Genomic DNA, 27,839 nt, shown 5'->3' with positions numbered 1-27,839 from the left:
CAGCAATCTGTAAGACTTCCACTAGGATCTAACCCCTTATCACTAAAATCAGTCTGAAACACAACTGTCAAATGATGGCAAGTAAGGTTTCCAGTATTTTGACATCTTTTGGTTTGAGGAAATCAAAACAATTCCTTTTGGAATTTAAATAATTTTTCTTCACTGCTTCAGTTTGGCCCATAAATTAAAAAAGTCAATGATTTAAAAATAACTACTTGCATATCCTACTGGGCAATGATTTACTGATAGATCACCGGCCTCTATGCAAGGCAAGTGCGTAGATGTTTTGCAGCACCAGGATTTTCTCAAACTTCCAAAGTTTCCACACCTTATGCAATGAAATAATAAAGGATGATTTATAGACAGGGATGGTTGAACTGGTTAAAACTTTAATATTATGACTCAGTGCCTACAATGGAATTGTGCACATTAAGCCACATCTCAACTACGCAATTATTGCCAAGTGTTACGAAAAAATGATACAGGTGATGTTCAGCACTGCATAATGCAATGGATTCCAGGGGTAACTTCAGAGTACTCCAACTAAATTTTTGCAAAATCATTTCTGCTAACAGAGAGTAAATGCAAGAATCTTTTTTAAAGGTGAGCCACGAACAGATGATTTGTGAACTTACATCGCTGACTTGATCAGTGACTTTTCGAACGTGGGCATTCATTTGAAGATCTGGCAGACAGATCCATTCATGGAGATGCGTGCGGTAATCAATTTCAGTGATTTTCTTCTGTGCATCCTTAGCAGAAATTATGTCTACCATGTCTGGAATAATGTGGATTTTGGCTTTGTTCTTTTCATAGACTTCCCTGTACAGACGCTGCAGAGTGAAAGCAGTACATTAAGAATGCTGACAAACAGTCTGAAGCATCAGTGTTGATAAATTTGAAGTAAAATTATTGATATTTTCATGGAAAGAGCAATCACCTTAGTTATGACTAAAATTTACATCTTGCCTGCTCTAAAAATAATTTGCAGAACCTTAACAAGGATGGTAGAATGTGTTTTGTCAAATTTTCATTATACACACGTGTTAAAAGCAGGTAGACTATGTAGGGCTTCATTCTATACATAAAGATATTACAGCAAAGATTTAGCTATGCAGGCAATTTAACAGTTAGGTTGCAAGTTTGAAAAGACATTCGTAGGTGTATTATAGAATTTAGCAAATACTGAACACTGCCAAAGGCATGTGGAAGTGTGATAACTGAATGAAGGCACGTGGATTCTCTGAGCAGCCTCTTCTGAGATGCTTATGGTTTTATCAGGAAAACACACACCAGAAAACAACACTTACATCAATATTAAGCTTTCCAACTCTAAGGCACCTTGCTGTATTGGGGTCATCCTCAACACCTCTGGGCAGCGTGTACAGTGCTTTAAACTTGTCGTATTCTTCTCGGTATTTTACCTAAGCAGATGCAAAGAAAGGCAACAAATAACTGACTCCAATGAGTCAATTGTATTTTTGGAACAAAAATCACCAGTAAGCAAAATCTTGAGTTGAGTCCAACAAGCAGAGAAAGCATTTAAAGTAGAATGTTGTTTTTCTACTTTATTTTAAATGGCGAAGAAAGCACATCATAACTATCATGTTGTAAAAATAACAACAGCTAACTAGAAAACTTTAAAATAGATGTAAAATAAGCAATTTAAAAGAAAGAGCTGGAGCAATAAAGAAAGATATCCATGATGAGAGTGGTCTCTCATAAGCCTCAAGTTCAGTAAAGATTATGTTTTTTGATACTTGGTAAAGCATTTTTTTTAAAGTAATTTGGTGTTTTTCTGACCTGTATGCTTACACAATTTAGACTAACAAAAAAGCATAACCAGAAATTATCAAGAAACAGTTTCTGTAAGATGTGACATTTTTTCCCGTGAAAACAAGCAGCAAAGGACTGTCTGTTACCCAAATTATTACCACAGAAAACTGATTGCCTACAAGATATATATCTAATTAAAAATAGAAGATAATTTAAAAAAACCCTTTTTTGTACCTATTGTATATGCAAGGGATGAAGGATTTAATTGCTAGAATTGATGATTTGATTAAGTATTTTATTTACTTACAATACTAGCATTATGCTTCAGTTCTTTTGCACGTGCTAGGGATACGGCATCAGAGGGCATTATATAGCCAGTAGCTTTCACTTTTTCCCAGGCTTTCTTGTAGATATTCTACAGGGAAATAGAAAGTCTCTGTGAGTAGAAAAATTATTCTCCTGGGTAAAAACCAACGACAAACAGAAATCAAAAGCCCTCATGTTTCAATTTATATGCTGTAAGTATTACTTAATTCCAAGAGGCTGTACAACAGTTTAGTCCTGACAGTGCACATAAAGGGTGACACAAAAAAGCTTTCTAACCAAGTTTATTCTCATAAAAGGTCTTAATTTTGTTTAAGTGCAATTTTCTTCAGGGAACCCATTTATTAATGCATGTGTTTTGATAAGGCTAGAACTATAGTTAGAAATGTGCCCTCTGCCTGAAATACAGCATCTTCCCCACACTTAAGCAATGTAGAGGGCTATCACGGCTTTGATAGGCTCCATATTTGATGTCCATACCCATTTTTGATGTTCACCTTCAAACAGACTGAACAAACAAAACAAAAATCCCATAGTAGCACCTTAAGAGAAAAAAAAAAAAACTAGCGCAGAAACACTTACATTGCTAAAGAGATGTTTCAAATTTTGAACTCTTTCAGAATCCACTGTTTCAGTCACAGTTGTATACTGGTCCTTAATTTTGTGGTATTCTTCCTTGTATTTCACCTGTAAGATGAAAGACGGATTTAGTTAACTTGTTTCAATCCTCAGAGCGAGCACAGGGAAAAGCCCGAGTAGAAAAAGTGGGGAGACTCACATCACTAGCATTTATGCCACTCTGCACTGCTGTCACATAGAGAGGTGTATCAGTGACAACACCAAAGTTCTGAAGATTCTCTTTTCCTGCAGCTGTATATTTTATCTAAGGAAAGAAAACAAAATATTAATGCTGAAAATGACCAGGAAATTCCCTGCCAGCTTCCTTTAAAATCAGTTCTGGACAGCTGAAGCCCAGGATTATGGCCCAGTTAAGACCAACTTTAAAAGTAACAGGCCATAGAAAATAAATACTTAATATATAAGCCAGTATGAACTAAGGAATAATGAAAATTGTACATCACTTACAGCATGTAGTAGGCTAAGAGTGCAATCAGCAAGGCAAGAGACACTATTTTCCCCAACATAAATGTCTCACTGAGGTATCTTGTGCACAGGGTGGCACACAGAAAGACAAGATGTTATATTCTCACTGTTAAAAAACACAAATCTGCTGTCCTTCCATTCTCTTAAGTTTTTGGCTCCTTCCATAACAAAAGTGATGATGTCTCTATTGAAAGAGTGTATTGTAATAGTCTGAACAAATTATTTCTGATGTAATAGGAATTCATTCTGCTCTGGACTAGGATAGATGTGAGTTCCAGTGAATCATAAATAGAAGGAAAAAAAATATAAATATTTAATTATTTGAGGAAAACATGCTTACTTGGCTCTGAAGGTCATAGGATTTTTTCGCATGCAGGATTTGTGGAGTATCCCAGACATAACATCCAATTCCCTTCAGCCAATTTAAGTCATCTTTATACACCACCTATATGAAAGTAAACAGACTAATAAGTTAGGAAGAAATTTGCCCTCTGCTTGAAGAAAGTAGTATTTGTTTCATCTCTCTATTCAGTATCTTCCACTTGTGCAAACTCAGTGCAGAAGGTTCCCTCTGAATCTGAACCAGGCTCATTCAGTAACTCCCATCTATTTGGAAATTTAAATGTCAGCATGGAGAAGTCGCCCATCTCACAGCTTGACTGAATAATTTTTACCCACAGGATTTGCAAGGGAAACTAAACCAATTAATACAACACAGTAATACGCCAGGCAATTAACATATCAGCAAATTTTATCAGGAAGATTGGCTGGCCCAAGCTGAGATACTGTTGACTATGTAAGGTGCAAAAGGTGTTGTGGTTTGGTGTGCCAGTCACTCATCTCAGACTCTGTGGACTGACACAACCCCAAATGAACAAAGAGAAGTCTTTTCCAGACCTGTTCCACCCCATGTGGGTGCTGTCCTGGCTCCTGTGCAAATTACAACACTCCCAATTACAATACGTAACGATCGCTGCAGCGCAGCAACGTTCGGACTGTACCGTGGTACATCCCCCACCTCTGCATGGGCCAGATGGCAAGCTTGCTATAGTCTCATCCAGTCAGAGAGAGATTAAGTGATGACAGCAGTGACCTTTGGGAAGGTTTCATAAAAGTTAACTTCAAATTTTTCTAATTGACAAATGAATAATGATAGCCAGACCAGAAAAACATCCCAAAGAATAATGTTAACATGTAATTTTCGGTGCTATGCTACTAAGCAGTCTAAACCCATGGTTATTAATTTCATATTTAAATACTATGAAGATATTTGAAACTATTTTATATTTAAAAACCTTGAAAAAATTACATGAAAGGCTACTAAAACGTCAAACAAATAAATGAAACACATACATCACTCAAAATTTCCTGGGCTTTTTTGGCTTGAATAACATCATTTTCTTCGGGGGAACAATTCCACTGATGGAGGTAAATCCGGTATTCAAGATCACTGAGGATATACTGGCACTTCTTGGCTAGCACGTGATTCATCATGTCACTTGGAATATGGACATTTGCTTTGGTGTCTTCATAATTCTTTCTGTATGCCAACTAAAACGGAAAGATTGAGGAAAAAGTGAGAAGACCATATCGTGGTTTTCTGCATAATTGTGACTCTAATAGGCTACAGGTTACAATGTAATCTGAGGCATGCCTTCTGGATTTAGTAGCTCAATTCCAATGGGATTCAATAGGATGAAATCTTAACTCAATACTGATCACCATTTATTCTGATGAGGTTCTAGATTTAACAGCTGGTGAGAAAATTAACAAGACTTCGAGATAAAAAAAGTCACATGCTACAAACATGTTTTTCATCTAGTTAAAACTCCGTCTGAATGAAGACAGAATATTTGGGATTATAGTAACTTTATGCCCTGCCTGACATGCTATACGTGCAGTGGTGATAATAAAACATCAAGTGTGCATTTACTTTTCCCGTTTTTAAATTTCTATTTCAATTGAAAATTAACACTTTTTTTTTTGGTAAAACAGAAGAATTCCAAGTCATGTAGTATCTCTAACTGCTCAGATTCTTAAACTGAAATAGAGAAAAGGGTTTTTTTTTTCCCTCTTGTAATATGTCTAATATTTAAATAAATCCCTTCTTAACCTCCTAAATCATTTCAAGTTCAATTACTCACCCTGTGTACATAATAAATATTCAGGAGACATAAACATGTCAAAAACACTTTTACTGTTGTTATTAAGCATTGCATGATTTATGTTTAAACACAAAACAAAATGGAGAATAGTACAGCAAGACTAATTCTCTCCTTACCGCGCTCCGTATTTTCTGGAATGCCAGTGAATGAACAACGCTGGGGAAATCACCAATGTCCTTGCCAGCCAGGTAATGGCCTTTCAGCTTCTCGTATATTTCCTTGTATTTAAGCTGCAAAATATTAATGTGGAAATTTTAAAGTTCACTCTAACAACATATAGGGGGAAGAAAAAGAGAAAGAATGGAAAATTCATACCAACCTCACTATTTATGTAGTTTGCACGCTTCGCTCCAACAACTGGAATATATTTCTCATCCAAAGTATACCCAATGGGCTTGCTAACTTCCCAAGCTTTTTTATAAAGTTTCTAGACAAACAAAACACATACAGGTTTTGATTAAACATCCATTATATTTCGCAAGAAATCTGACTCTGCCATTTATATGGAACGTGACTACTTTTATAGAGTAGTTCCTTATTCCCTAAAATGCCCCGATAAAGTAAATGAAGAATGTTCATCTGGAACACTCATTCAGTGTAAGGCAGAGTACGTGTTCCAACTCAGGAAGGTACCTGAGCACAAATTTGAGCTGATCTCTGCTTTCTTTAATATATTTGGAATTCAACATTTCTCACCCAGAAGAGTAATAAAAATATCAACAATGTAGATATGAACTCTGGATTAGAAGTGCAGTATAGAATGGACATGGATAATTTTATAGATACATGTTCAAAATTGTCAAAAGTCTTCAAGTAATACTATTGTTTATTATAAGAGCATTAACTGTGTCAGTGCACTTTTCTAACATATCATATTTTCTCAAATATGAAATACATTTACCTTCAGACTAAATTATGAAGCATTTGCTCATACGAATGAGTAGTCACATTTTCAAAAAACAGAGATTGCCCATTAGAATTAGTGAGATTACTCGAAAGTAACTGCTTCATAATGTAAATCATCTACAATTTTCTTCTCTCATAAAAAATAAGTGTAAATTTTATCAGTAATCTAGGCAGATATTACTGGATGGAATTATAATTTTTTTTTTTTTTTCACACAAACTCTACTACTACTATTACTACTTCCAGACACCACATAGCAGTGCTTCAAGATCAGTTCAATAAGAAAAGAAATTACCCTTAGCCCAATGATCCAAACTGGGAAAAAACAAAAGTAAAAAGAACTTAAATAACATTCCCAGTGCCACACAGTAGACTAACGACAAAACCAGAAATAGAATAGTTTTCTGAAGTTCACTCCACATTCTGTTGGTTTCAAAACAAACAAATAAAAGCTTAGTTAGCTTTTATCAAATCTTACATCACTGTACAGTAAGGACATGTCTTTGGCATGGTTCAGCGCAGGAGTATCATCAGACCCAATAAAAATGCCTTTCTCAAGGTTAAATGTTTCTTTGTATTTTAGCTATAAAAGAAAACAAACACAATGTTAATTCCACAGGAGGAATAAATCATCCCAACTAGTCCATCTATTAGAAGCAGACGTTCTTTTTCTTTTATGTTATCTTATCTGCAGTAATGTTGTGTAGCACATCCCAACCACCACAGTACAGAGGCAACTGTTATCAGTACGAGACACCACAAAATCCACACAGTATTCTAGTGAAATTAAACCTACTGAGCAGCAAATACAGGTTAGTAGCAACACCAGAAACTCCACTAGCACTACAGAACAGCTGTTCACCAAGAACAGGACTCAATTTTAAACTACTATAAGCAAAATCTGTGTAAACTCTAAATAAAGGACATGCTGTATTCTTTAAAAGAAGAATGCAAAATTATTTTGGATAGCAATATTGCGTTGCTCATTTATATCACTTCTTACTAATTTACCCCAGTAAAACTCTATTAATGAAGCGTGCATATACACACACACAGACACACACATAAGGCTAAACATAGAATGGTTTAGCAAAAGCAATTAAGTCATGTACTAATTCTAGTAAAAAGAGTTTTGATTTTTAAAAAGTACATACATCACTCTGATTGACAGAGTTAATCTTTGCCAAAACGATGTCAGGAGTGTCAACCACACTGGTGTAATTGGAAAAGTTATCAAGGGCTTCTTTGGTATATGCTCTCTGCAAAGGGAGGGAATATTTTCTTAAGCACTGTGCACAAGAAAGAAAAGCTAATTGCATAACTGCTAAAATATTATCTCTTACCTTATTTATCAGTTCTTGGGCATTCTTAACTTTCTTATGTTCCACTGAATCCAGAGGAATCCAGCCACAGCCACGAAGCCATTCCAGATCAGATTTATAAATATTCTAAATCATAAAAGAAAATAAAAAAGGAAATAAGTTATTTAATTTGGGATGGCATTTTTCAGTTTTACGTAGTATGGACAATATACTTAAAGCAAACTAAACTGAAATTCCACGGGATGTATGTCCTATCACTTACATCACTTTGCAGATCGTAGGCCTTCCTTGCCTGGATGCAGTCATTCTGGTCAGGATGGCACGTCCACTCATGCAGGTGCTGGCGGTAGTCGATGTCACTGACCAGAGTCTGACATTCCTTTGCTGCTACAACAGACACCATGTCCGGAGGGATGTGAATTTTGGACTTGGTTTTGTGATAGTCGGATTTGTACAATCTGTCATTCTGGATCTCGCCTGCATGCTCAAACCACACCAGTTTTGGATCATCTCTCATACTGGCAACTCCAACATAGTGACCTCTTTGTTTGACATATTCAGCTTTGTATTTTAGCTGATGGAAGAGGGGAGAAATACATATAAAATCAACACTGATTAGATCTGCTGTTTTTAACCTGTGAACAGCTATGGTTTTGTTAACACAAAGAACAGATGAGACAGGGAGTTGTCAACTGTAGTCTTAGGTCTTCAGTGCATGACCAGATAATATGACCCAAACAGCCATGCTACTTTGTATAGTCCTTCTGTTTCAGAAAATATAATTTTCTAGACTAATATGCTACCATTTTTCAGTAAAATGGTAAAATTTTACTACACAAGAGGAAAGCCCTGTTAGAAAATGTTTCCTAGTAAGTGCATTCAGCCTCACTTTTGTAACTAATTTTTGTAACAAATTATTTGAGACTGTCTGAAGAGTGGATGCTTATTTAAGGTATTTGCACCACACTGTTTTGATAAAATACATATTCACACTAAGGGTCATGTAATAATTTCAATATCCATTATGCAAAAGTTTACAATGTAATGTGCATACCATCTTACAGTCTTACAAAGGCTCCATAATATGCCAAAAAGTGAAATCAGGGCTATATATTATAATCATAATATCACTTCAATTCTTTAACATTTATAAAATACAGAAGTCCACCTTAGTTGATTTTGAAAGGACTGTTTCTGGAGAAAATGAAGGTGGAAAGGAGAATCTGACCCTTCAGCAGTGATATCTGTAAACCCCATAATAACAAGGATGTCACAATTGTTTGTAGGACAGTGGATTCCATGGGTCATGAAAAGTCTACTGGATGTTACCCCTAATGAAAAGCTTTCTATGCCTGTCGTTGAATTTGTGAGGCCTTTAACATTTCCAGGCTTCCAAGCACTTGCCTTCCTAATGAGAAAAATTCTTACCTCACTCTGGACATCATTTGAGCGTTTGGCATGACAAATCTGCACAGTGTCAGGAGGTAAGAGGTAACCAGTGGCTTTTTCTTTCTCCCAACTTTCCTTGTATAAACTCTGTGGAAAATAAAAGTGAGGAGGAATTCAACACTACTATAATGATAATTATCACCATATATTTGTAACCTATATTAAAGTATAAGGAAAACAAATCATTCCTTTATGATGTTCTTAAGGCAAGTTTTCTGAATTCCTTGAAAGACTTGAAAGCAGAAACTGTCAAGGAGAAATCACGTACCTGATTAAGAATTCTGGCTGCCTCTCGAGCCATATCTAGTTGAGGTGTATCTGTTAGAGTGTAATTTGACTTGATCTCATTCCATGCTTTGTGGTATTTAATCTAGAACAGAGAAAAAAATTACTGCCTTGCAGCATCATCACAAAATTGGGAAATCATAATATTAAGACCCACATTTTACCCATGAGATAATGGATAAAACTCTGAATTGGCAAGGCTATTAGAGTTGACACATTAAATATAGATCCAAATGGGTATTGTTTTAAAAAGGAAATTATACAAGAAATTACAAAATTTCTCAGAGAAAATTTTGAAAACTTGTTCCAAGACAGCTGGATGGACAGGGAAGGATCTTCAGAAGTCAGTTATGCTACTTGTTTGGTCTACAGGGATGTACTGCCAATAGCTGAGCAAAAAGTGTCTGAAGCAGGGCAATAGATTTTAAGGTTTTTAAGAGCAAATCTCTTCACTCAGCATGATCTCTATGTGAATGCAGCATGCTAGCATCTCTCAACCACAGAGACCCACACTCAGCCACATTCCCAAATGCATGCCTGTGGTTGCACGGCAGTACACCATCCAATCCAGCCCTATCATTATCACCAACCTTTTACCAGTGTTTGAGTTAATGTTTGAGCTTGGCCTGTTCACTAACAGAAGCATATAGCAAAACTGAAACAGAAATTCAGGAACCGAGAGGGGATTGTGTCATTTCGTGTTCACGGACCAGCTCCTCACAGACTAGCGTTCAAAAACATATAAAGAATGGCAAGCTGACAGCACACCAGTTTTTCTCGTGTTTATTGTTACACAGCAGTTAACTAGAAAGTGTAAACTGGCATAAGGGAGAGGATTAACCATTAAGGTTGCCAGAGTGCAAATGGCTATTTATGTTCATGTTGTCAATGATCACCAGTGACATCAGCCAAGACTGAAAGCAGGGACTGGTTGCAGAACTAGCACTGGCTTTTCACATGTCTAGGAAAGGTGTTATTCTGCTTGAGCAGCTTCTTCCCTCATAAGTGATGGAGGTGAGCTAGTGAAGTCCTGTTCATCTTTCTGTCATACATTCACAGAATTCCCAGAGACTGATCAACAATTCTTTTGCGTTTTTTTAAATATAAATATCCTTTTAAAGATAAAATCCTACTATGTGAATATACAGACCAAGTTATCAGCCCACAAACAAGCTAGCAAACTTACATCACTAAGAATTTCACCACTGTTCTTTACTGTGATATAATCAACTCTGTCCGCCACTGGAGTAAATGGAAGAGTTTCGGCTTTTGTACGGTACTTTCTCTGTACAAGAGAAAAGATGAACAGTCAGATTATACCGGAATATTTTATAGCTAACACAGCAATTCTGAACACATAGACAAGAAAGTTTACATGGAAAGAAAAACTCTTCATACAAAATGGAAATACCCCACTTTTTTATTTTTAAAAATACTGATGTATTTAACCATTAACACCACTTTAAATCACAAATACCCTTAAGAAGATTTCAGTATTGAAAAACATTTTGTTACCTCATTCAAGAGATCTCCAGCATGTTTGACATGGTTGATTCCAACTGAATCATTTGGCAACCATCCAATTCCCCGGAGCCATTCTAAATCAGATTTGTAAATAGCCTGGGAAAACAAAATAGGGTGCATGCTGTTAGCTACAGCTCCCCGTATAATCCAGTAAGATTCATAAATGATGGCACTTACTTCCCCTGGTTAAAAGGAGAGCAGCAATTCCAACATGAGCGCTATATCTGAATTTATCACACTTCAAACTTGGTAATATGCAACAGGGACATATAGTTTGTGTCCCTAATAAACAGCAAAGCCAATTCACTAAATTCAGCAGAAGATTCCCACTACTTAGAGCTGAAGCAGACTAGGAAGAGACAACACAGTAAGAAGTTAAGCTCAGTTTTCATGCTAACTTACATCACTCTGAAGATCGTAGGCTTTCCTAGCCTGTATGACATCATTTTGATCCGGGAGACAGATCCACTGATGCAAGTAATGACGGTAATCAACATCACTGACCAAAGACTGCCCATGTTTAGCTGCCAGGACAGACAGCATGTCTACTGGTAGGTGGCACTGTGTCTTCCATTTGGCAAAGTGTTTCTTGTATTCCAGTTCACTCTGAACTTTGCCTATGCCCAGGGCAAACTTCATTTTCGTATCTGCTTTTGCATTTGGAACACCAACGTAATGTCCTTTCTGCTTCTCGTGTTCCAGTTTGTATTTATACTGGGTAAAGAGCAAAGATCACCGTGACTAACAGTTATCATGAAATAGCTCTCAAAAGCATACGAAGAGCTCGATGTCTCTTTTGGCACTTACATCACTAGCAATTTCTCTAGAAGCTTTGGCTGCCTTGATTGGGATTGCATCTGCTCTCAAATCATAACTTGTCTTCAACTCATCCCAAGCGTCTTTATACATTTTCTGAAAAGACAGTAAAATGTCACACATACACTAAATACTCTGGCATTTGCCATTAAAGAAACACATAGTTTACTGTCATTTGTTTGTTGAAACACCGTGACCATTTTTTGTGCATTGCTTCTGCTCCTGGCCATAAATACTGCTCCAAATCTTACTGCTTTTCAAACATGTGCTGTAACTGCAACACCAGTTTGGCAACCTATACTGCATAGAAGAGTGTTTGTAAAAGTTTAGAATATATTTACATGCCTTGGGCTCTCATCCACTTTAGCAAAATACTATCTCCATGGTGCAAGATATTAATAATTTTTAAACAGCCGTATGCAAACATTTATTTTTACATGTCTGAATACTTCAAGAATACTCAGTAGAGGGAAGGGAATGTTGCAAGGCACTGAAATGCAGTATGAGGGCAGACCTCAAGGAGATTCGTGTGATAATCTTCAACTTGTAAGTAACATATTAGAATGTTAAAATTCACAGGATACACATACTAATTTATACAAACGTAGAATCTAGAATGATAAGCATACCTGGCTATAATTAACAGCATTACTCTTGGCTAGGTTGATTTCAGGTGTGTCTGGTGTAATATGGATCATAACCTTGTCCTTTTCCCAGGCTTCTTTGTATTTTGGCTGTTAAAACAGTTCATTTTATAGTATTATAATTATGGAATTTCACTTGCCAATAACATAAAATCCCATCAATCTTTACTGAATTATCATCTATAAAAAATAAAATGTCTGGAAAAACATTAGACTTGACTTAAAATACCACTGATCAATTTTATATTTTAGCAGTGAGATTTCTCCTTAACTGTTTATAGCCTCGAAACAACTTTAAGAACATTGTCACGTACAATGCTGACTTGCTCGGCGTTCACTTTTGCTAGAACAACATCTGGAGAATCAGTAACACTGGTGTATTTGAGGCTTTCAATAGGTGTGCGATACACATTATCACTCAGGAGCTCCTGGGCATGCTTCACCCTCTTCACATCCGGAGAGTCATTAGGCAACCAGCCAATTCCACGGAGCCATTCTAGGTCTGACTTATAGACAGCCTAAATCAGACATGGTCAGAAAAAGGAAAAATTGTATTTAAAATCACTGTTTTGATTATTTTCAACTATACAAAACAGTATATGTTTTAGAAAATGTCAAATCAGCTAGAGCTAGATTCATCCTTTTTATATACAAGAGATGTTCAATGTCACAAGTAAAATAAAACCTGGTTCCAGGACTGTAAGCAGTTTATGTCTTAAACAATACATTCTAAACCTTGTGAAGTTAAATAGAGGGGAAACAAAACTGCCATTAACAATGATGAGTATTAATATCTTAAAAGAGTCTTCCTGTCTCCCCCAGAGCACTGATTCCTCTAGTCACTTCAACGATTTACAAGTCCAAACAAATAACCAAGCTGCCCATCAAGAAATCTAAGAAAAAGAAGGATAACAAAAAGTTATAGAGGTAACTAGGACTAGAGCTAGTTGTCATACAACCTGAAGTAGAATCAGGCAACATTATTTAAGTTTTAATTGAGCAAATCCCTCAGCAAGAAAAGATGAATCTCACCTCCAAAGCTCATAATGGAAATAGAGGAAGAGTAATGTTAACTAATAAACAGCAACGTCAGGAAATCAGCTGCACTGACTCCTCCTGCTTTGAAATCAGCCACTAAAACATCTCACCTGCTATCTTATATAGTTTTCTTGCAATTAAATAGATTTCCAAGTTGACTCAGATTAACAGGACTAATAAAAGCCACCTGAGTGCGAAGTACCACACAGTTGTTATAAATGCCATCAGATTAAGAGAGAAAAATACTTCACCTTCTCCAAATCACAATAAGCCAAGAGCATAAGTAACACAGCAGATACCAAAAAAAGATTTAAAAAAAATGAGAGGTAATACAAATAATTTTTAAAGGATGAAAAAGAGCAAGAAATAGCAGTAACATGAAAAACAGAAGAAACAGTCTAAAGATAAATCCTTAGCGACTATGTAGTATCAAACGATCACAATAAGACCACACTATATTAAATGGCAAGTAACTACCTTATCTCAACAGATACTCACATCACTCTGTAGGTCGTAGGCCTTCCTCGCGTGGATCACGTCGTTCTGGTCAGGCAGGCAGGTCCACTGGTGCAGGTAGTGGCGATAGTCCACGTCGCTGACCAGCGTCTGGCACTCCTTGGCCGCCTGCACCGACATGGCGTCCACCGGGATGTGGACCTGGGCCTTGGAGTCGTGGTACGCCTTCCTGTAGATGCGGTCGTTCTGCAGCACCATGGCACGCGCCGCCCACGACAGCTTGGGATCCTCCTGGGCACTGCGGCACCCGATGTAGTGGCCTTTCTGCTTCTCGTGTGTTTCTTTGTACTTGTACTACAAAGGCAGAAATGGCGTCAGCAGATACACTTCGCTCACCTGAACGTGACTAACGAGAAAAAGGCTTTCAGGTGCCCCAGCTCTCAGCCCTTTGAACTGAACTTGAACTGAGCTGGACACTGGAGAGACAGACACAGCAACCACACCACGAGCAGACTGTACCTCACTAGCAATGTCTCTGGAAGCCTTGGCCTGTTTGATGGGAATGGCATCAGCTCTCAGGTCATAACTTTTCGCCTTGGCCTCATCCCAGGCCTTCTGATAATGTTTCTGCAAAGAGAATTAATCACCCACCACGTCACACGCAGTCAGGACCCTCCAATATCAACACCTCTTCTGGAAGAGCAATTGTCACACTCTTGATATAATCACACTTCACACTCGTAATGGATTTATTCTCTTACGTTGCTGATGTTGAGAGCATTGACTTTGGACTGCAGCATTACAGGAGTATCGGAAGGTATCGAAATCTGCGTCTTGTCTTTGTCCCAGGCTTCACGATACAGGTGCTAAGGAGAAAAGAAACAAAACAACATTTCACTATCATCTGAACACTGAGAAAAAAATACCAACAGGAATTTGCTGGTAGATTTGATTTAAATCAGCTTCTGATCAGTCATTCCCACAGTAGAAATTCTAGTCTCTACCACAAGAGAACAAATACCACAACATAAAAGAAAGGTAAATGAAAGGGGAGCTCACATCACTGAGCTGCAGAGCGTTGATCTTAGCCTGGACCACGTCTGGTGAGTCAGTGATGCTCGTGAACTTCATCTCCTCCGGCCGCGTGCGGTACAACCTGTCATTCAGGAGCTCCTGGGCCTTCTTGGCTTTGACCACATCCACGGAACCTTCTGTCAACCAGCCAATGCCTCGCAGCCACTCCAGGTCTGACTTGTACACATTCTACAATGAAACCAAGAGTTTGTCTCTGAGAAAACAACACGTGCAGAGAGGTTTTGTAGAAGGCATTCCCCAAGCTCCTTCTCATACAGTTACACCAGGTCCTTCCTGCACAAAGCTGAACTCTGTTTTGCACAGCAAGGATATTACTGATCGTTTTAAAGACACTTGCTACATGCAGACCAGTACAGTCATCTCAAAGCAGTCTGCAAGCAAAATGTAAGGAAACATGCTACAGTGGACCAAAGAAACATGCCCTCCTTATGAACTGCCCAGAATAATTCTTGCCCTGCAGGCTGAAAGCAGTGCTGATTTGAAAAGGATCATAGAGAGGAATTAAAATAAGCACACCAGGGCTATTCAGAGGCTCATGAATGTGTGTTTTAAAGGGTATTTGCCCAGTGACTACCAAACAGAGCCTCACACACTCACCATGAAGGTTTTCTACAGATACTCACATCACTCTGTAGGTCGTAGGCCTTCCTCGCGTGGATCACGTCGTTCTGGTCAGGCAGGCAGGTCCACTGGTGCAGGTAGTGGCGATAGTCCACGTCGCTGACCAGCGTCTGGCACTCCTTGGCCGCCTGCACCGACATGGCGTCCACCGGGATGTGGACCTGGGCCTTGGAGTCGTGGTACGCCTTCCTGTAGATGCGGTCGTTCTGCAGCACCATGGCACGCGCCGCCCACGACAGCTTGGGATCCTCCTGGGCACTGCGGCACCCGATGTAGTGGCCTTTCTGCTTCTCGTGTGTTTCTTTGTACTTGTACTACAAAGGCAGAAATGGCGTCAGCAGATACACTTCGCTCACCTGAACGTGACTAACGAGAAAAAAAGGCTTTCAGGTGCCCCAGCTCTCAGCCCTTTGATCCATTTCCCAGAGGTTCTGCCTCAGCACAGACAAAGCTTTGCTCCACTCAAGAATCAGGCCCTTAGGACCTAGAATAAGTCATTCTCCAAGTCACTACCAATTTTTAAAAAATATCTCCCGCTTTCTTTAATATTTGTAAAAAAGGAAAAATGACACTGAAGCAGACACCTGTGTGCTCTGTGAGAGCACTCTGAGCAGCAGACACATTTCACATCTTTACAGAGAAATTATTTGATAGTGGTGACTACAGGAGCTGCTCGTATTCAGCAGCAAACACAACCGCAGCCCTTGCCCTAATCAAGGGCTAATTTAAATTGTTACTTCAAGTCTGTAAATTCAGACTTTGTTACCCAGCACTCTGAGCAATCTCACAAACAAATCGCATGTCCTCTTACTCACAGAGCCATTGCCAATTGGCAGATTCAAGCTGTGGGAAGAAAGAAGTGCTCACAATAGGATTTAAATTAACACTAGTGCAACAAAACATTACATCGTTTGTAGGTGAACTGGGATCTGCTGAATTAGACACTGGAGAGACAGACACAGCAACCACACCACGAGCAGACTGTACCTCACTAGCAATGTCTCTGGAAGCCTTGGCCTGTTTGATGGGAATGGCATCAGCTCTCAGGTCATAACTTTTCGCCTTGGCCTCATCCCAGGCCTTCTGATAATGTTTCTGCAAAGAGAATTAATCACCCACGTCACACGCAGTCAGGACCCTCCAATATCAACACCTCTTCTGGAAGAGCAATTGTCACACTCTTGATATAATCTCGCTTCACACTCGTAATGGATTTATTCTCTTACGTTGCTGATGTTGAGAGCATTGACTTTGGACTGCAGCATTACAGGAGTATCAGAAGGTATCGAAATCTGCGTCTTGTCTTTGTCCCAGGCTTCACGATACAGGTGCTAAGGAGAAAAGAAACAAAACAACATTTCACTATCATCTGAACACTGAGAAAAAAATACCAACAGGAATTTGCTGGTAGATTTGATTTGATTCAGCTTCTGATCAGTCATTCCCACAGTAGAAATTCTAGTCTCTGCCACAAGAGAACAAATACCACAACATAAAAGAAAGGTAAATGCAAGGGGAGCTCACATCACTGAGCTGCAGAGCATTGATCTTAGCCTGGACCACGTCTGGTGAGTCAGTGATGCTCGTGAACTTCATCTCCTCCGGCCGCGTGCGGTACAACCTGTCATTCAGGATCTCCTGGGCCTTCTTGGCTTTGACCACATCCATAGAACCTTCTGTCACCCAGCCGATACCTCTCAACCACTCCAGGTCTGACTTGTACACATTCTACAATGAAACCAAGAGTTTGTCTCTGAGAAAACAACACGTGCAGAGAGGTTTTGTAGAAGGTGTTCCCCAAGATCCTTCCTGTAGTTACACAGCAAGCAGTCAATGAGACTGTGGCATAACAGGTCCCTCCTGCACACAGCTAAACTCTCTTTTGCTCAGCAAGAAAGCAACCGGTCTTCAAAGACACTTGCCACATGTAGACCAGAGCTGTCATCTGCAAGGAAGCATTCTGTGGCAGACCAAAAAATCATCAGAAACTTATGTTTCCCTTCCATGTGAACTATCCAGAATAATTCTGGCCCACAGGCTGAAAGCAGTACTGATTTGAAAAGGATCATAGAGAGGAATTAAAATAAGCATACCAGGGCTATTCAGAGGCTCATGAATGTGTGTTTTAAAGGGTATTTGCCCAGTGACTACCAAACAGAGCCTCACACACTCACCACGAAGGTTTTCTACAGATACTCACATCACTCTGTAGGTCGTAGGCCTTCCTCGCGTGGATCACGTCGTTCTGGTCAGGCAGGCAGGTCCACTGGTGCAGGTAGTGGCGATAGTCCACGTCGCTGACCAGCGTCTGGCACTCCTTGGCCGCCTGCACCGACATGGCGTCCACCGGGATGTGGACCTGGGCCTTGGAGTCGTGGTACGCCTTCCTGTAGATGCGGTCGTTCTGCAGCACCATGGCACGCGCCGCCCACGACAGCTTGGGATCCTCCTGGGCACTGCGGCACCCGATGTAGTGGCCTTTCTGCTTCTCGTGTGTTTCTTTGTACTTGTACTACAAAGGCAGAAATGGCGTCAGCAGATACACTTCACTCACCTGAACGTGACTAACGAGAAAAAGGCTTTCAGGTGCCCCAGCTCTCAGCCCTTTGAACTGAACTTCAGTGGGTTCTGCTGAGCTGGACACTGGAGAGACAGACACAGCAACCACACCACGAGCAGACTGTACCTCACTAGCAATGTCTCTGGAAGCCTTGGCCTGTTTGATGGGAATGGCATCAGCTCTCAGGTCATAACTTTTCGCCTTGGCCTCATCCCAGGCCTTCTGATAATGTTTCTGCAAAGAGAATTAATCACCCACCACGTCACACGCAGTCAGGACCCTCCAATATCAACACCTCTTCTGGAAGAGCAATTGTCACACTCTTGATATAATCTCGCTTCACACTCGTAATGGATTTATTCTCTTACGTTGCTGATGTTGAGAGCATTGACTTTGGACTGCAGCATTACAGGAGTATCGGAAGGTATCGAAATCTGCGTCTTGTCTTTGTCCCAGGCTTCACGATACAGGTGCTAAGGAGAAAAGAAACAAAACAACATTTCACTATCATCTGAACACTGAGAAAAAAATACCAACAGGAATTTGCTGGTAGATTTGATTTAAATCAGCTTCTGATCAGTCATTCCCACAGTAGAAATTCTAGTCTCTGCCACAAGAGAACAAATACCACAACATAAAAGAAAGGTAAATGAAAGGGGAGCTCACATCACTGAGCTGCAGAGCGTTGATCTTAGCCTGGACCACGTCTGGTGAGTCAGTGATGCTCGTGAACTTCATCTCCTCCGGCCGCGTGCGGTACAACCTGTCATTCAGGATCTCCTGGGCCTTCTTGGCTTTGACCACATCCATAGAACCTTCTGTCACCCAGCCGATACCTCTCAACCACTCCAGGTCTGACTTGTACACATTCTACAAAGAAACCAAGAATTTATTTGTTTCTGACAGTGCACGTACAGCAACGTGAAGAGAGGTTTTGTAGAAGGCGTTCCCCAAGCTCCTTCTCATACTGTTACACCAGGTCCTTTCTGCACAAAGCTCAACTCTGTTTTGCACAACAAGGACATTACTGATCATTTTAAAGACACTTACTACATGTAGACCAGTGCAGTCATCTGCAAGGAAACATTCTCTGGCAGACCAAAATACCATCAGAAACATACATTTCCCTTCCATGTGAACTGTCCAGAATAATTCCTGCCCTGAAGGCTGAAAGCACTACTGATTTGAAAAGGATCATCCAGAGGAATTTAAAATGAGCACAGCACGACTGTCCAGAGGCTCATGAACCTGCATCTGAAAGGGTATTTTCCCCAATCACCATCAAACACAGCCTCTCACACTCACCATGAAGGTTTTCTACAGATACTCACATCACTCTGTAGGTCGTAGGCCTTCCTCGCGTGGATCACGTCGTTCTGGTCAGGCAGGCAGGTCCACTGGTGCAGGTAGTGGCGATAGTCCACGTCGCTGACCAGCGTCTGGCACTCCTTGGCCGCCTGCACCGACATGGCGTCCACCGGGATGTGGACCTGGGCCTTGGAGTCGTGGTACGCCTTCCTGTAGATGCGGTCGTTCTGCAGCACCATGGCACGCGCCGCCCACGACAGCTTGGGATCCTCCTGGGCACTGCGGCACCCGATGTAGTGGCCTTTCTGCTTCTCGTGTGTTTCTTTGTACTTGTACTACAAAGGCAGAAAGGATTTTTAAAAGAAATACTGAATCTGAGATGAATTCCCCATAGTTTCTTTTTGCTACTGATCACAAATATGATTTTTTATGTTATCAAATATGCTCATTTAGCATTTAGGAATTCCTAACGCATCCTTGCACATCAGCTTTTGTTTTCATTGCATTTTATTATTTCCTAATTTCTGCTTAATGTCAGGATTTATAATTCCATGTTCCTTTTGGTAATTGTTGCCCGTTTTCTTTCTGCAGTGAATTCTCTGTTAGTGGGCTTTCAAGATGAATTTGATAACCCCTGCTGTTTTGTGTTGTATTTAGCTTATTACTTCATTCTTGTTTCTCAAGAGAACTGAAAATAAACATAAAGGAAGTACATACGTCACTCGCAATATCTCTTGATGCCTTTGCACTTCTGATTGGAATTGCATCAGCTCTCATGTCATAGCCCTTCTTTTTGGCCTCCTCCCAGCCTTGTATATAAAGTTTCTACATGAAAGGAGACAGAAAATTATTTCTCAGTATTCTGAAAGGTGGAATTTCCACATTTCATAATTTTTTCTTAAAATTTTCACGAATGCATATTTTAAATGCATATTTTAGATGACCTTTATGGTTAAAGATATGCTTACTTAATTTCTGAATTTCCATTACTTTAGTATATGTTTAAATGTCCTTACATGGCTAACGTTAGCTGCGTTGGCTTTCGCTAACAGAATTGTTGGTGTGTCAGGCATGATGTGAATTGATGTTTTGTCAGCATCCCAGGCTTCGGTGTATAAACGCTAGGAGAGAGGAGAACACATCCCTTTAAAAAGTGTCTTTATGTGTGTCATGGTGAAAAGACTGCATATTTGAAAGCAGTAGTTATCAAAAATATAACCATGATATAAAAGAAAAGTAATCTTAAAGCAGAACAAGATATATATAACCAAACTTAATACATTTGTCCAAAGGAAGGATTTTACGATCTGTGAGGGGTGGCTCAAGCAAGCTTTAAATACCCTGACATAGAAAAGCTTCTCACTGAAGAGCTCAGGAAGGAAACTTTGTCCTTTCTCATTATTTCTCAGGCTAAGTTGGCACAGCAATTGATTGATTTGGGTTTGCTGGGAAACTGCTGTGGGAGAAGAACTATATGCATCATTCTGCTGTATCTCTACGTATGAGTTGTTTGATTGATGTTTCTTATTAAAGAGAAGGAGCAGGTACTTTGCAGCTTTCATCCTCCAGGTCTGAGATAAATTGCAGAAGCTTCACTTCCAGAGAACATAAGCTATTTCCTCCCAACTTGTTCATCACACAGCATGACACTCAGTCAACAATACAGCATTACAGCGGCTGCAGTAAAAGCCTCAATATTCTGCTACATCTTATCTTATAGCATGGCCGGGGCACCACCACCTCTGGACACACCCTACCGCCTTGCTGGAACATTGTTTCTGCAGATTTCACACTATTGTCTAAGACCTGCAAAAAAATTTAGCCTGTTCTCTCAGAGGTGAGCTTTGTATAGTAAAGTACCATTAACAAAACAGAAAAACGATACCAAACAAACATTTAAAAATATGGGTTCAGCCCAGATGGAAAGAAGAGGGAAACTGACCAAAATTTTTAGTACTGCTCTTGAAAAATATATTATTTAGGTGATTTTTTTCCTGGACATTTTTACTAAGTGTTCAGTTCAGACACAGCCCTGAGATAAGAGCTTTCCTGGGCAAAGGCTGCATTTGGACATTCATTTCCTCTAAGTTCACAAGGAAAGTGTTTAGTCTTACTTTGTACTTTGTATTTTTCAACCCATGAACAAGTTCTATTAGCTAGTAATACTACTGCTTTTGATTAAAAAAAAAAAAAAAAAAAAAAATCCTCACCTTGTTCATTATCTCAGCATTTTGCTTGGCTAAGACCATAGCCAAAGAATCTGTCACACTAGTAAATTTAATTTGGTCTGCTGGTTGACGATACTTCCTTTCACTCAGGATTTCTCCAGCTTTCTTGGCTTTCTCAACTTCCATAGAACCAATAGGAACCCAGCCAATACCTCTCAGCCATTCCAGGTCTGATTTGTAAACAGCCTGAAGAAATGTGAAAATTCATTATGTAAGTACAAGTGTGATCAAATATTAAAATAATTATAAATTAGTATATCCTAGTCTATATGAACAATTGTACATATTTCTGCATAGCAGCAGGATATGGTTTTGAATACAATTGTTACTTCTGAAGATTTAGTAAAATAATTATTAAATAACAAAAAGAATAGAGATATTGAAGAATTCCACAGAGTTACACACAAATTACACTTCAGTCTAAGGACTGAATAAATAGGATTAAACATAAATTTTATGATAGAATATTAAACATTTCACCTCTATCAACATGTCCGATGTGACTGAGGCATATTATATATCTTTTAAAAACTATATTGCACAAGACCCAGTATATTTAATTTTAATTGATTACATCACTCTGCAGATCATAGGCTTTCTTAGCATGGATAACATCATTCTGGTCTGGTAGGCAGATCCACTGGTGCAGATAGTGGCGATAATCAATGTCGCTGACCAGCTCCTGACATTTCTTGGCCAACACGATTCCCAGCATGTCCACTGGGCTACTGAAGTGTGTCTTTGTCTTCTCAAAGGCTTTCTTGTACTCCCTGTCACTCTGGATCTTGGCTACGTGCATTGACCACATCATCTTTGGATCATCCTCGATGTTCCGGGCCCCGATGTGGTGGCCAAGCTGCTTGCGATACCCTTCTTTGTATTTGTACTGAAATGTAATTCAAGATATTATATTTCTATATCACCTCTAAATATCAGTTACTCATACTAAATATTTCTAATAATAAACTCTCCAAATTTTTCTATAACCTGTAGTGAAAAAAAAAAAACAGTCAAAGCAATTCTGGGGCTGATAACATGGATTCTCATATTAAATTTTTGAGGTTTGAGTTAGAACCCTAAACAGAGTTTTTTAACTAAGTTTTTTTTGAAAAAAACCCTCTTCAGTAGTATTAGTGATAATCCTCTCCTTATTAAATATATTTAATCCTTATTAAAGATAATAATATACATACCTCAAAGATTTAAAGATATGGGTTTATGAGCTGCAAAATTAACGTGATAGCAGCAATATATTGTCCTTATAACTTCTCAACATTTAATTTTTACAATTAAGTCTTTAAACATATCTAATAATTTTCTTCCAAAAATCTATTCTTTGAGATCACAGTTTAATTGAAATGCCTTTTACAGAATCCAGATGATAACTTTCAGGCTGCAGAGATCAGATGTCAGCACATAAAGAAACAAAACAGCAGTTTCTTACATCACTGGCAATTTGCCTGGATGCTTTGGCAGCTTGAATGGGGATAGCATCACTCCTCAAATCATAGCCTTTCTTTTTTGCTTCTTCCATGGCCTGTTTGTAGAGTTTCTAAGTAAAGAATTAAACAACGGGATTCACGTAAGTTCCATATATTACATTTTATGCAAAATAAACTGCATGTAAGTAGAGTGGATTTAAAAAAACTGTGTTAAGATTTATTCTAACCCAGCTTTATCTAACTTTCTTAACTCAAAGCCCCAGATCAGTGGCTGATAAATTCTTCTCAAAGGAAGATCTTTGCTAAATACATTAGCTAGAAATTTTTCTCTTTCAAGACTTTAAATAACATAACATTGGCTAAAATTTTACAGACAAACTATTCTTCTATACAAGTGGAGTAAAAGTTGCTTTTTGAAGCCACCTCTTATTGATGTGAATTTATTTGCCTAAACTAACATTCAATACTGGGATCACTGCTCTTCAGATTTGTGCTGGAAATTACCTTTTTGTATTTCCAATATTGGAATTAATTTTGTGCCTTCCCAACCGTGTGCACACTGGAAGAAATGACTCCCAGAAATTCACTGGAGACATACAACTTCTCATGGAATTTATTCTCCATAGTGTTCACTGCCGTATGTACGTGCTACTTACAAATATGCAAATAGTGGTTTTGAAATCACAATTTTGAGGATAAATATTGGGAGTTACTTAAAGAACTGAGGGTATCATCTACATGAGGTTTATCAGAATAGTGTTGAGCCAGCCCTGAAGCAGACCTGTTATGTTTGGAGAGCTAACACACTCACCACGCTGTAGTTTTGCATGTTCTGCTTTGCCAGTGTGATTTCAGGTGTATCAGGCATTATGTGGATTTGTGTCTTGTCTTTATCCCAGGCCTCAGTATATAAACGCTGCAGGAAAAATTATGCATGTTAAAGGGGGGAAAAAATGGTGACTACTTGGAGATCTTCTGAAACATAAGAAGAATTACAGATCTGTACTCCAAGTCTTTTAGTTAGTAACTAAAAAGTTAAAAGTTAGTAACCTAGAAGGAATTCTGTTTAAATGTTTCAAAAGAAGGCACAGAATGCTAATCAGACACAGAGAGATCTAAACTCTAAGAACATGGCGTGTTTAAAAAGGGAAATGGTTTTATTGCCATAAACAGGATTGAAATCAGGACCACAGATTCAGAAAAACTTACATTTTAAGTACTACAACGAATTGTTTAAAATATGGATCTTTTAAAGAGTGTGCTAAAAGATATAGCTTATTAATTACTAGATAAACTTGATAAATTATTAGATTTATTAGACAAATTGCTGTATTAAAAATTAAATGAAAGTTAAATCTAGATACACAGTAGAGTATGTGAAAAGCTTCACAATTGGTAATTCCAATTTAACTTGGTAACTTGGAAGATATTATTAAATTAGCACTTGCTGAAAATAAGTTACCTGTTGATTATCAAGAATGCAACTCACACTTTTAAAGCCTCGCTGTGCTGAAATCTCACACAGCAATCACACATTTGTATTTCTAGTCATGTCTCCAGGGTTTAGGTGGAGACAGCTGACATGTTACTTAATCAAATCAAGACTCACCTTGTTCATTGTCTCTGCATTCTGCTTGGCTAAGACCATCTGTAGAGAATCAGGGACGCTAGTAAACCTGATCGTGTCTGGAGGCTGACGGTACACTTTATCACTCAAGATCTCTCCTGCCTTCTTGGCTTTTTCAACGTCCAAGGAACCAATTGGGACCCAACCAACACCCCGCAGCCATTCAAGGTCAGACTTGTAGCAGTTCTATTACAAAATACAAAAACAGCTGGCTCATTACTATTGCCAGTTAAACATGTCATATATACTGTGCAAATAGTGTTTACTTTCCGTAAACTGCCTTCCTCCTAGTTCAATCTGCAAAACAATCTCTGTTAGCAACTTATGTTCAGACCCCATATCTGTCTTCAAGAGGTATCACTCACCCAACAACATGTTGGGGAATGGTCAAAGAGTAATGGGATTAAAACAAAATCCTGAAAGTCAGTATAAACGTTTCCTGTGATATTTTGTTCACAACAAATAAATGGTCACCCACTAAGAACAGCAGGTCTTAATTTCAACCACTTTCTCCAGGACAGACAAAGGAATTCTGTCCACTAAAGCCATCCAACTAAAGAAAAAAAATCATACTAGGCAATTTCCTCTTTATATGCAGTTAATCTGCATATAAAGGTATTAAGAGTGTCTATTATAAAGGATTATATGCAGCTAATTCTACTGTACAGCTAACTGATTAGCTGTATGTAAACCTTCTTAATACACAACTTCCCTTAAAAATGGATTAAATCACTCCCAATAATCTTATTACCTTGCTTGGACCAGGTAAAGAACAACACAATGTCAAAAAACAACATATGAGAGACATCTCAAGCAGCTTCTGTAGTTTATGCTTCAAGAAAATTCCATACACTTTAGAACTCCAACACTCATCAGCGAGTACTCACATCACTCTGCAGATCATAGGCCTTCCTAGCATGGATAACATCGTTCTGGTCTGGCAGGCAAGTCCATCCATGTAGATAGTGGCGGTAATCAATGTCGCTGACCAGCTCCTGACATTTCTTGGCCAACACAATTCCCAGCATGTCCACTGGGCTACTGAAGTGTGTCTTTGTCTTCTCAAAGGCTTTCTTGTACTCCCTGTCACTCTGGATCTTGGCTACGTGCATTGACCACATCATCTTTGGGTCATCCTCGATGTTCCGGGCCCCGATGTGGTGGCCAAGCTGCTTGCGATACCCTTCTTTGTATTTGTACTGCAGGCAACAAAAATTTCAGTGAGTTTTAGTTTAGTTTTCTTTCTGTCCCTTGCAGCCTCTGTGGCACAACCTCCAGAACAATTAGAATCTGAAACCACTGAGACTTTAGAGTGAGAAAGTACACTGATGAGCTGCACTGTACAGATACAAAAGGATTCCTATAACAATATCTGCCTGATATGACTGTCACGTTTTCAAAGACATGCCCTTGCCTACATATTAAGAGCTACTACTCAGTAATTAAGAGTAAAAAAGGTCTCCAAATTATGGAAGTAATACAAAAGGTCAGAGGTCCTATAAATATGCCCCATATTAAGAAGCAGTTAGTGACCTTCAAGCATGATAGCCAAACAAACTCCTATCCAAACTATTCAGGACATAAAAACTGGAAGAACATAGATACAGATGTGGAAGTTTCAACGGAGATATCAAACAGGTTACTGGAATACATTTCTACATTAAGATATAATAACAATAAAAATCATTTTATATTGCCTTTATTTTTAAAAATAAATATGGTGTGGGTTTTCTTCCCTAATGCCCAGCTCAGCTGTGTAGCTGCAACGTCAGGGGCGTGCAGAGTGGCAGTGCTGAGGGCAGCACACCACCAAAACAAATCCAGCCCAGCACCAGGACGTGCTGCCACAAGACCAGGAGGGACGCTGCTCTGCATTATGGACATCACCAAGCCCCACTCTTTCCCCCTCCACACTCTCTGCAGAGTCTCTCGCAGACCCGCACACCAATAACATGCAGGGACAGCCACAGGCAGGCCCCAGATCCAACACAGGTTGGACTAGCTCCATGGTCACGATGGGCAAGAGCTGCATTGGCTCCATTCGGCGAAGGCACAAACCCTGGTCTCCAAATGCAAGCACCTGGAAACGGCCACAGGCCGTGCCCCCAAGGGCTCCTGTCTACTTACATCACTTGCAATGTCTCTGGAAGCTTTAGCAGCCTTGATAGGAATGGCATCTGCCCGCATGTCATAGCCCTTTTTCTTCTCTTCCTCCATCGCAAGCTTGTACAGTTTCTGAAAGACACACGGCCGTTGTCCTCGAGCAACACGCCTTCCCGGGCCGCGGCAGTGCCCGGGCACAGACACTCAGCCCCACCTCAAACACCCACCTCGCTGAAGTTCAGCTTGTTCTGCTGGGCCAGCAAAATACCAGGCGTATCCGGCATGATGTGAACGCTGGTTTTATCCTTCTCCCAGGCTGACACGTACGAGCGCTGAAAAAATTAGGACAACGGGCAATAAGACCACACAAGCACAGGGCAACAAACCCAAAGAGCCAAGTAGCTCGAGGAACTGAAGCAAGGGGACTCGACCTTGCACTGACTCACGGACGCCTTTGCCCGTCCCAAAACTCTCCCACACTACACCCTTTTCTTTTCCACATTGCACCCAGTCACTGCTCCAATCACACAAAATAGAATTCATCAAAATCAAGGAACACAAGTCCCTGATGAAGAAGATCCAATATCCCCCTGTAAAACGCAGGCCCCAGGAGGAGACAGCCCAACGTCCTGGGAAATGCACTCCTCTCCTTCCAGCTACAAAACACAAGAAAGTCTCACTTGGTTCATAATTTCCGAGTTGTGCTTTGCCAGAACCATCGGCATCGAGTCGGGAAGGCTCGTGAATTTGATGGTGTCCGGGTGCTGCCGATACTTCTTGTCACTCAGGATGAGGCTCGCCCTCTTATTCTTCTCATCGTCCAGAGAACCACTTGGGGACCAGCCAATGCCCCTCAGCCACAGGAGGTCGGACTTGTACACGTTCTGAAAGGACAGCAGGGACACAGAGCAGATCAGCAACCTCCCTGCTCCCTGCAAACGCTCCTCACGCCAAGGGAACCTCGGCCTACCAAAACACTCCCCCCAGTCAACCCACCAGCCACCACACAACGGGCTCCCACTGACCTCACCTCCCCACAGCCCGCA

General features: G+C 39.7%; 1 protein-coding gene across 1 annotated transcript in view; it reads right to left on the bottom strand.

Moving 5' to 3' along the window:
* NEB (nebulin) overlaps nucleotides 1-27,839 on the bottom strand; it is a 127,373-nt gene that overhangs the window by 49,029 nt on the left and 50,505 nt on the right. The window contains exons 51-83 of the mRNA XM_074910943.1: nucleotides 27,474-27,677; nucleotides 27,021-27,125; nucleotides 26,818-26,925; nucleotides 25,578-25,889; nucleotides 24,673-24,876; nucleotides 23,875-23,979; nucleotides 23,066-23,173; nucleotides 22,196-22,507; nucleotides 21,604-21,807; nucleotides 20,410-20,514; nucleotides 20,111-20,218; nucleotides 19,417-19,728; nucleotides 12,630-12,833; nucleotides 12,301-12,405; nucleotides 11,663-11,767; nucleotides 11,258-11,569; nucleotides 10,847-10,951; nucleotides 10,518-10,616; nucleotides 9,315-9,416; nucleotides 9,026-9,133; nucleotides 7,860-8,171; nucleotides 7,619-7,723; nucleotides 7,430-7,534; nucleotides 6,754-6,858; nucleotides 5,689-5,796; nucleotides 5,486-5,599; nucleotides 4,558-4,755; nucleotides 3,545-3,649; nucleotides 2,879-2,983; nucleotides 2,683-2,787; nucleotides 2,084-2,191; nucleotides 1,311-1,424; nucleotides 636-833 (exon numbers count right to left, since the gene is read on the bottom strand). Of these exons, the coding sequence (XP_074767044.1) occupies nucleotides 636-833; nucleotides 1,311-1,424; nucleotides 2,084-2,191; nucleotides 2,683-2,787; nucleotides 2,879-2,983; nucleotides 3,545-3,649; nucleotides 4,558-4,755; nucleotides 5,486-5,599; nucleotides 5,689-5,796; nucleotides 6,754-6,858; nucleotides 7,430-7,534; nucleotides 7,619-7,723; nucleotides 7,860-8,171; nucleotides 9,026-9,133; nucleotides 9,315-9,416; nucleotides 10,518-10,616; nucleotides 10,847-10,951; nucleotides 11,258-11,569; nucleotides 11,663-11,767; nucleotides 12,301-12,405; nucleotides 12,630-12,833; nucleotides 19,417-19,728; nucleotides 20,111-20,218; nucleotides 20,410-20,514; nucleotides 21,604-21,807; nucleotides 22,196-22,507; nucleotides 23,066-23,173; nucleotides 23,875-23,979; nucleotides 24,673-24,876; nucleotides 25,578-25,889; nucleotides 26,818-26,925; nucleotides 27,021-27,125; nucleotides 27,474-27,677 (5,109 nt within the window). The remainder of the gene's footprint in view (nucleotides 1-635; nucleotides 834-1,310; nucleotides 1,425-2,083; nucleotides 2,192-2,682; nucleotides 2,788-2,878; nucleotides 2,984-3,544; nucleotides 3,650-4,557; nucleotides 4,756-5,485; nucleotides 5,600-5,688; nucleotides 5,797-6,753; nucleotides 6,859-7,429; nucleotides 7,535-7,618; nucleotides 7,724-7,859; nucleotides 8,172-9,025; nucleotides 9,134-9,314; nucleotides 9,417-10,517; nucleotides 10,617-10,846; nucleotides 10,952-11,257; nucleotides 11,570-11,662; nucleotides 11,768-12,300; nucleotides 12,406-12,629; nucleotides 12,834-19,416; nucleotides 19,729-20,110; nucleotides 20,219-20,409; nucleotides 20,515-21,603; nucleotides 21,808-22,195; nucleotides 22,508-23,065; nucleotides 23,174-23,874; nucleotides 23,980-24,672; nucleotides 24,877-25,577; nucleotides 25,890-26,817; nucleotides 26,926-27,020; nucleotides 27,126-27,473; nucleotides 27,678-27,839) is intronic.

This window comes from Athene noctua, chromosome 7 (genome assembly GCF_965140245.1).
Source record: "Athene noctua chromosome 7, bAthNoc1.hap1.1, whole genome shotgun sequence".
In the NCBI taxonomy this organism is placed as follows: Eukaryota; Metazoa; Chordata; class Aves; order Strigiformes; family Strigidae; genus Athene; species Athene noctua.
This window is presented reverse-complemented; position numbering and strand designations above follow the sequence as displayed.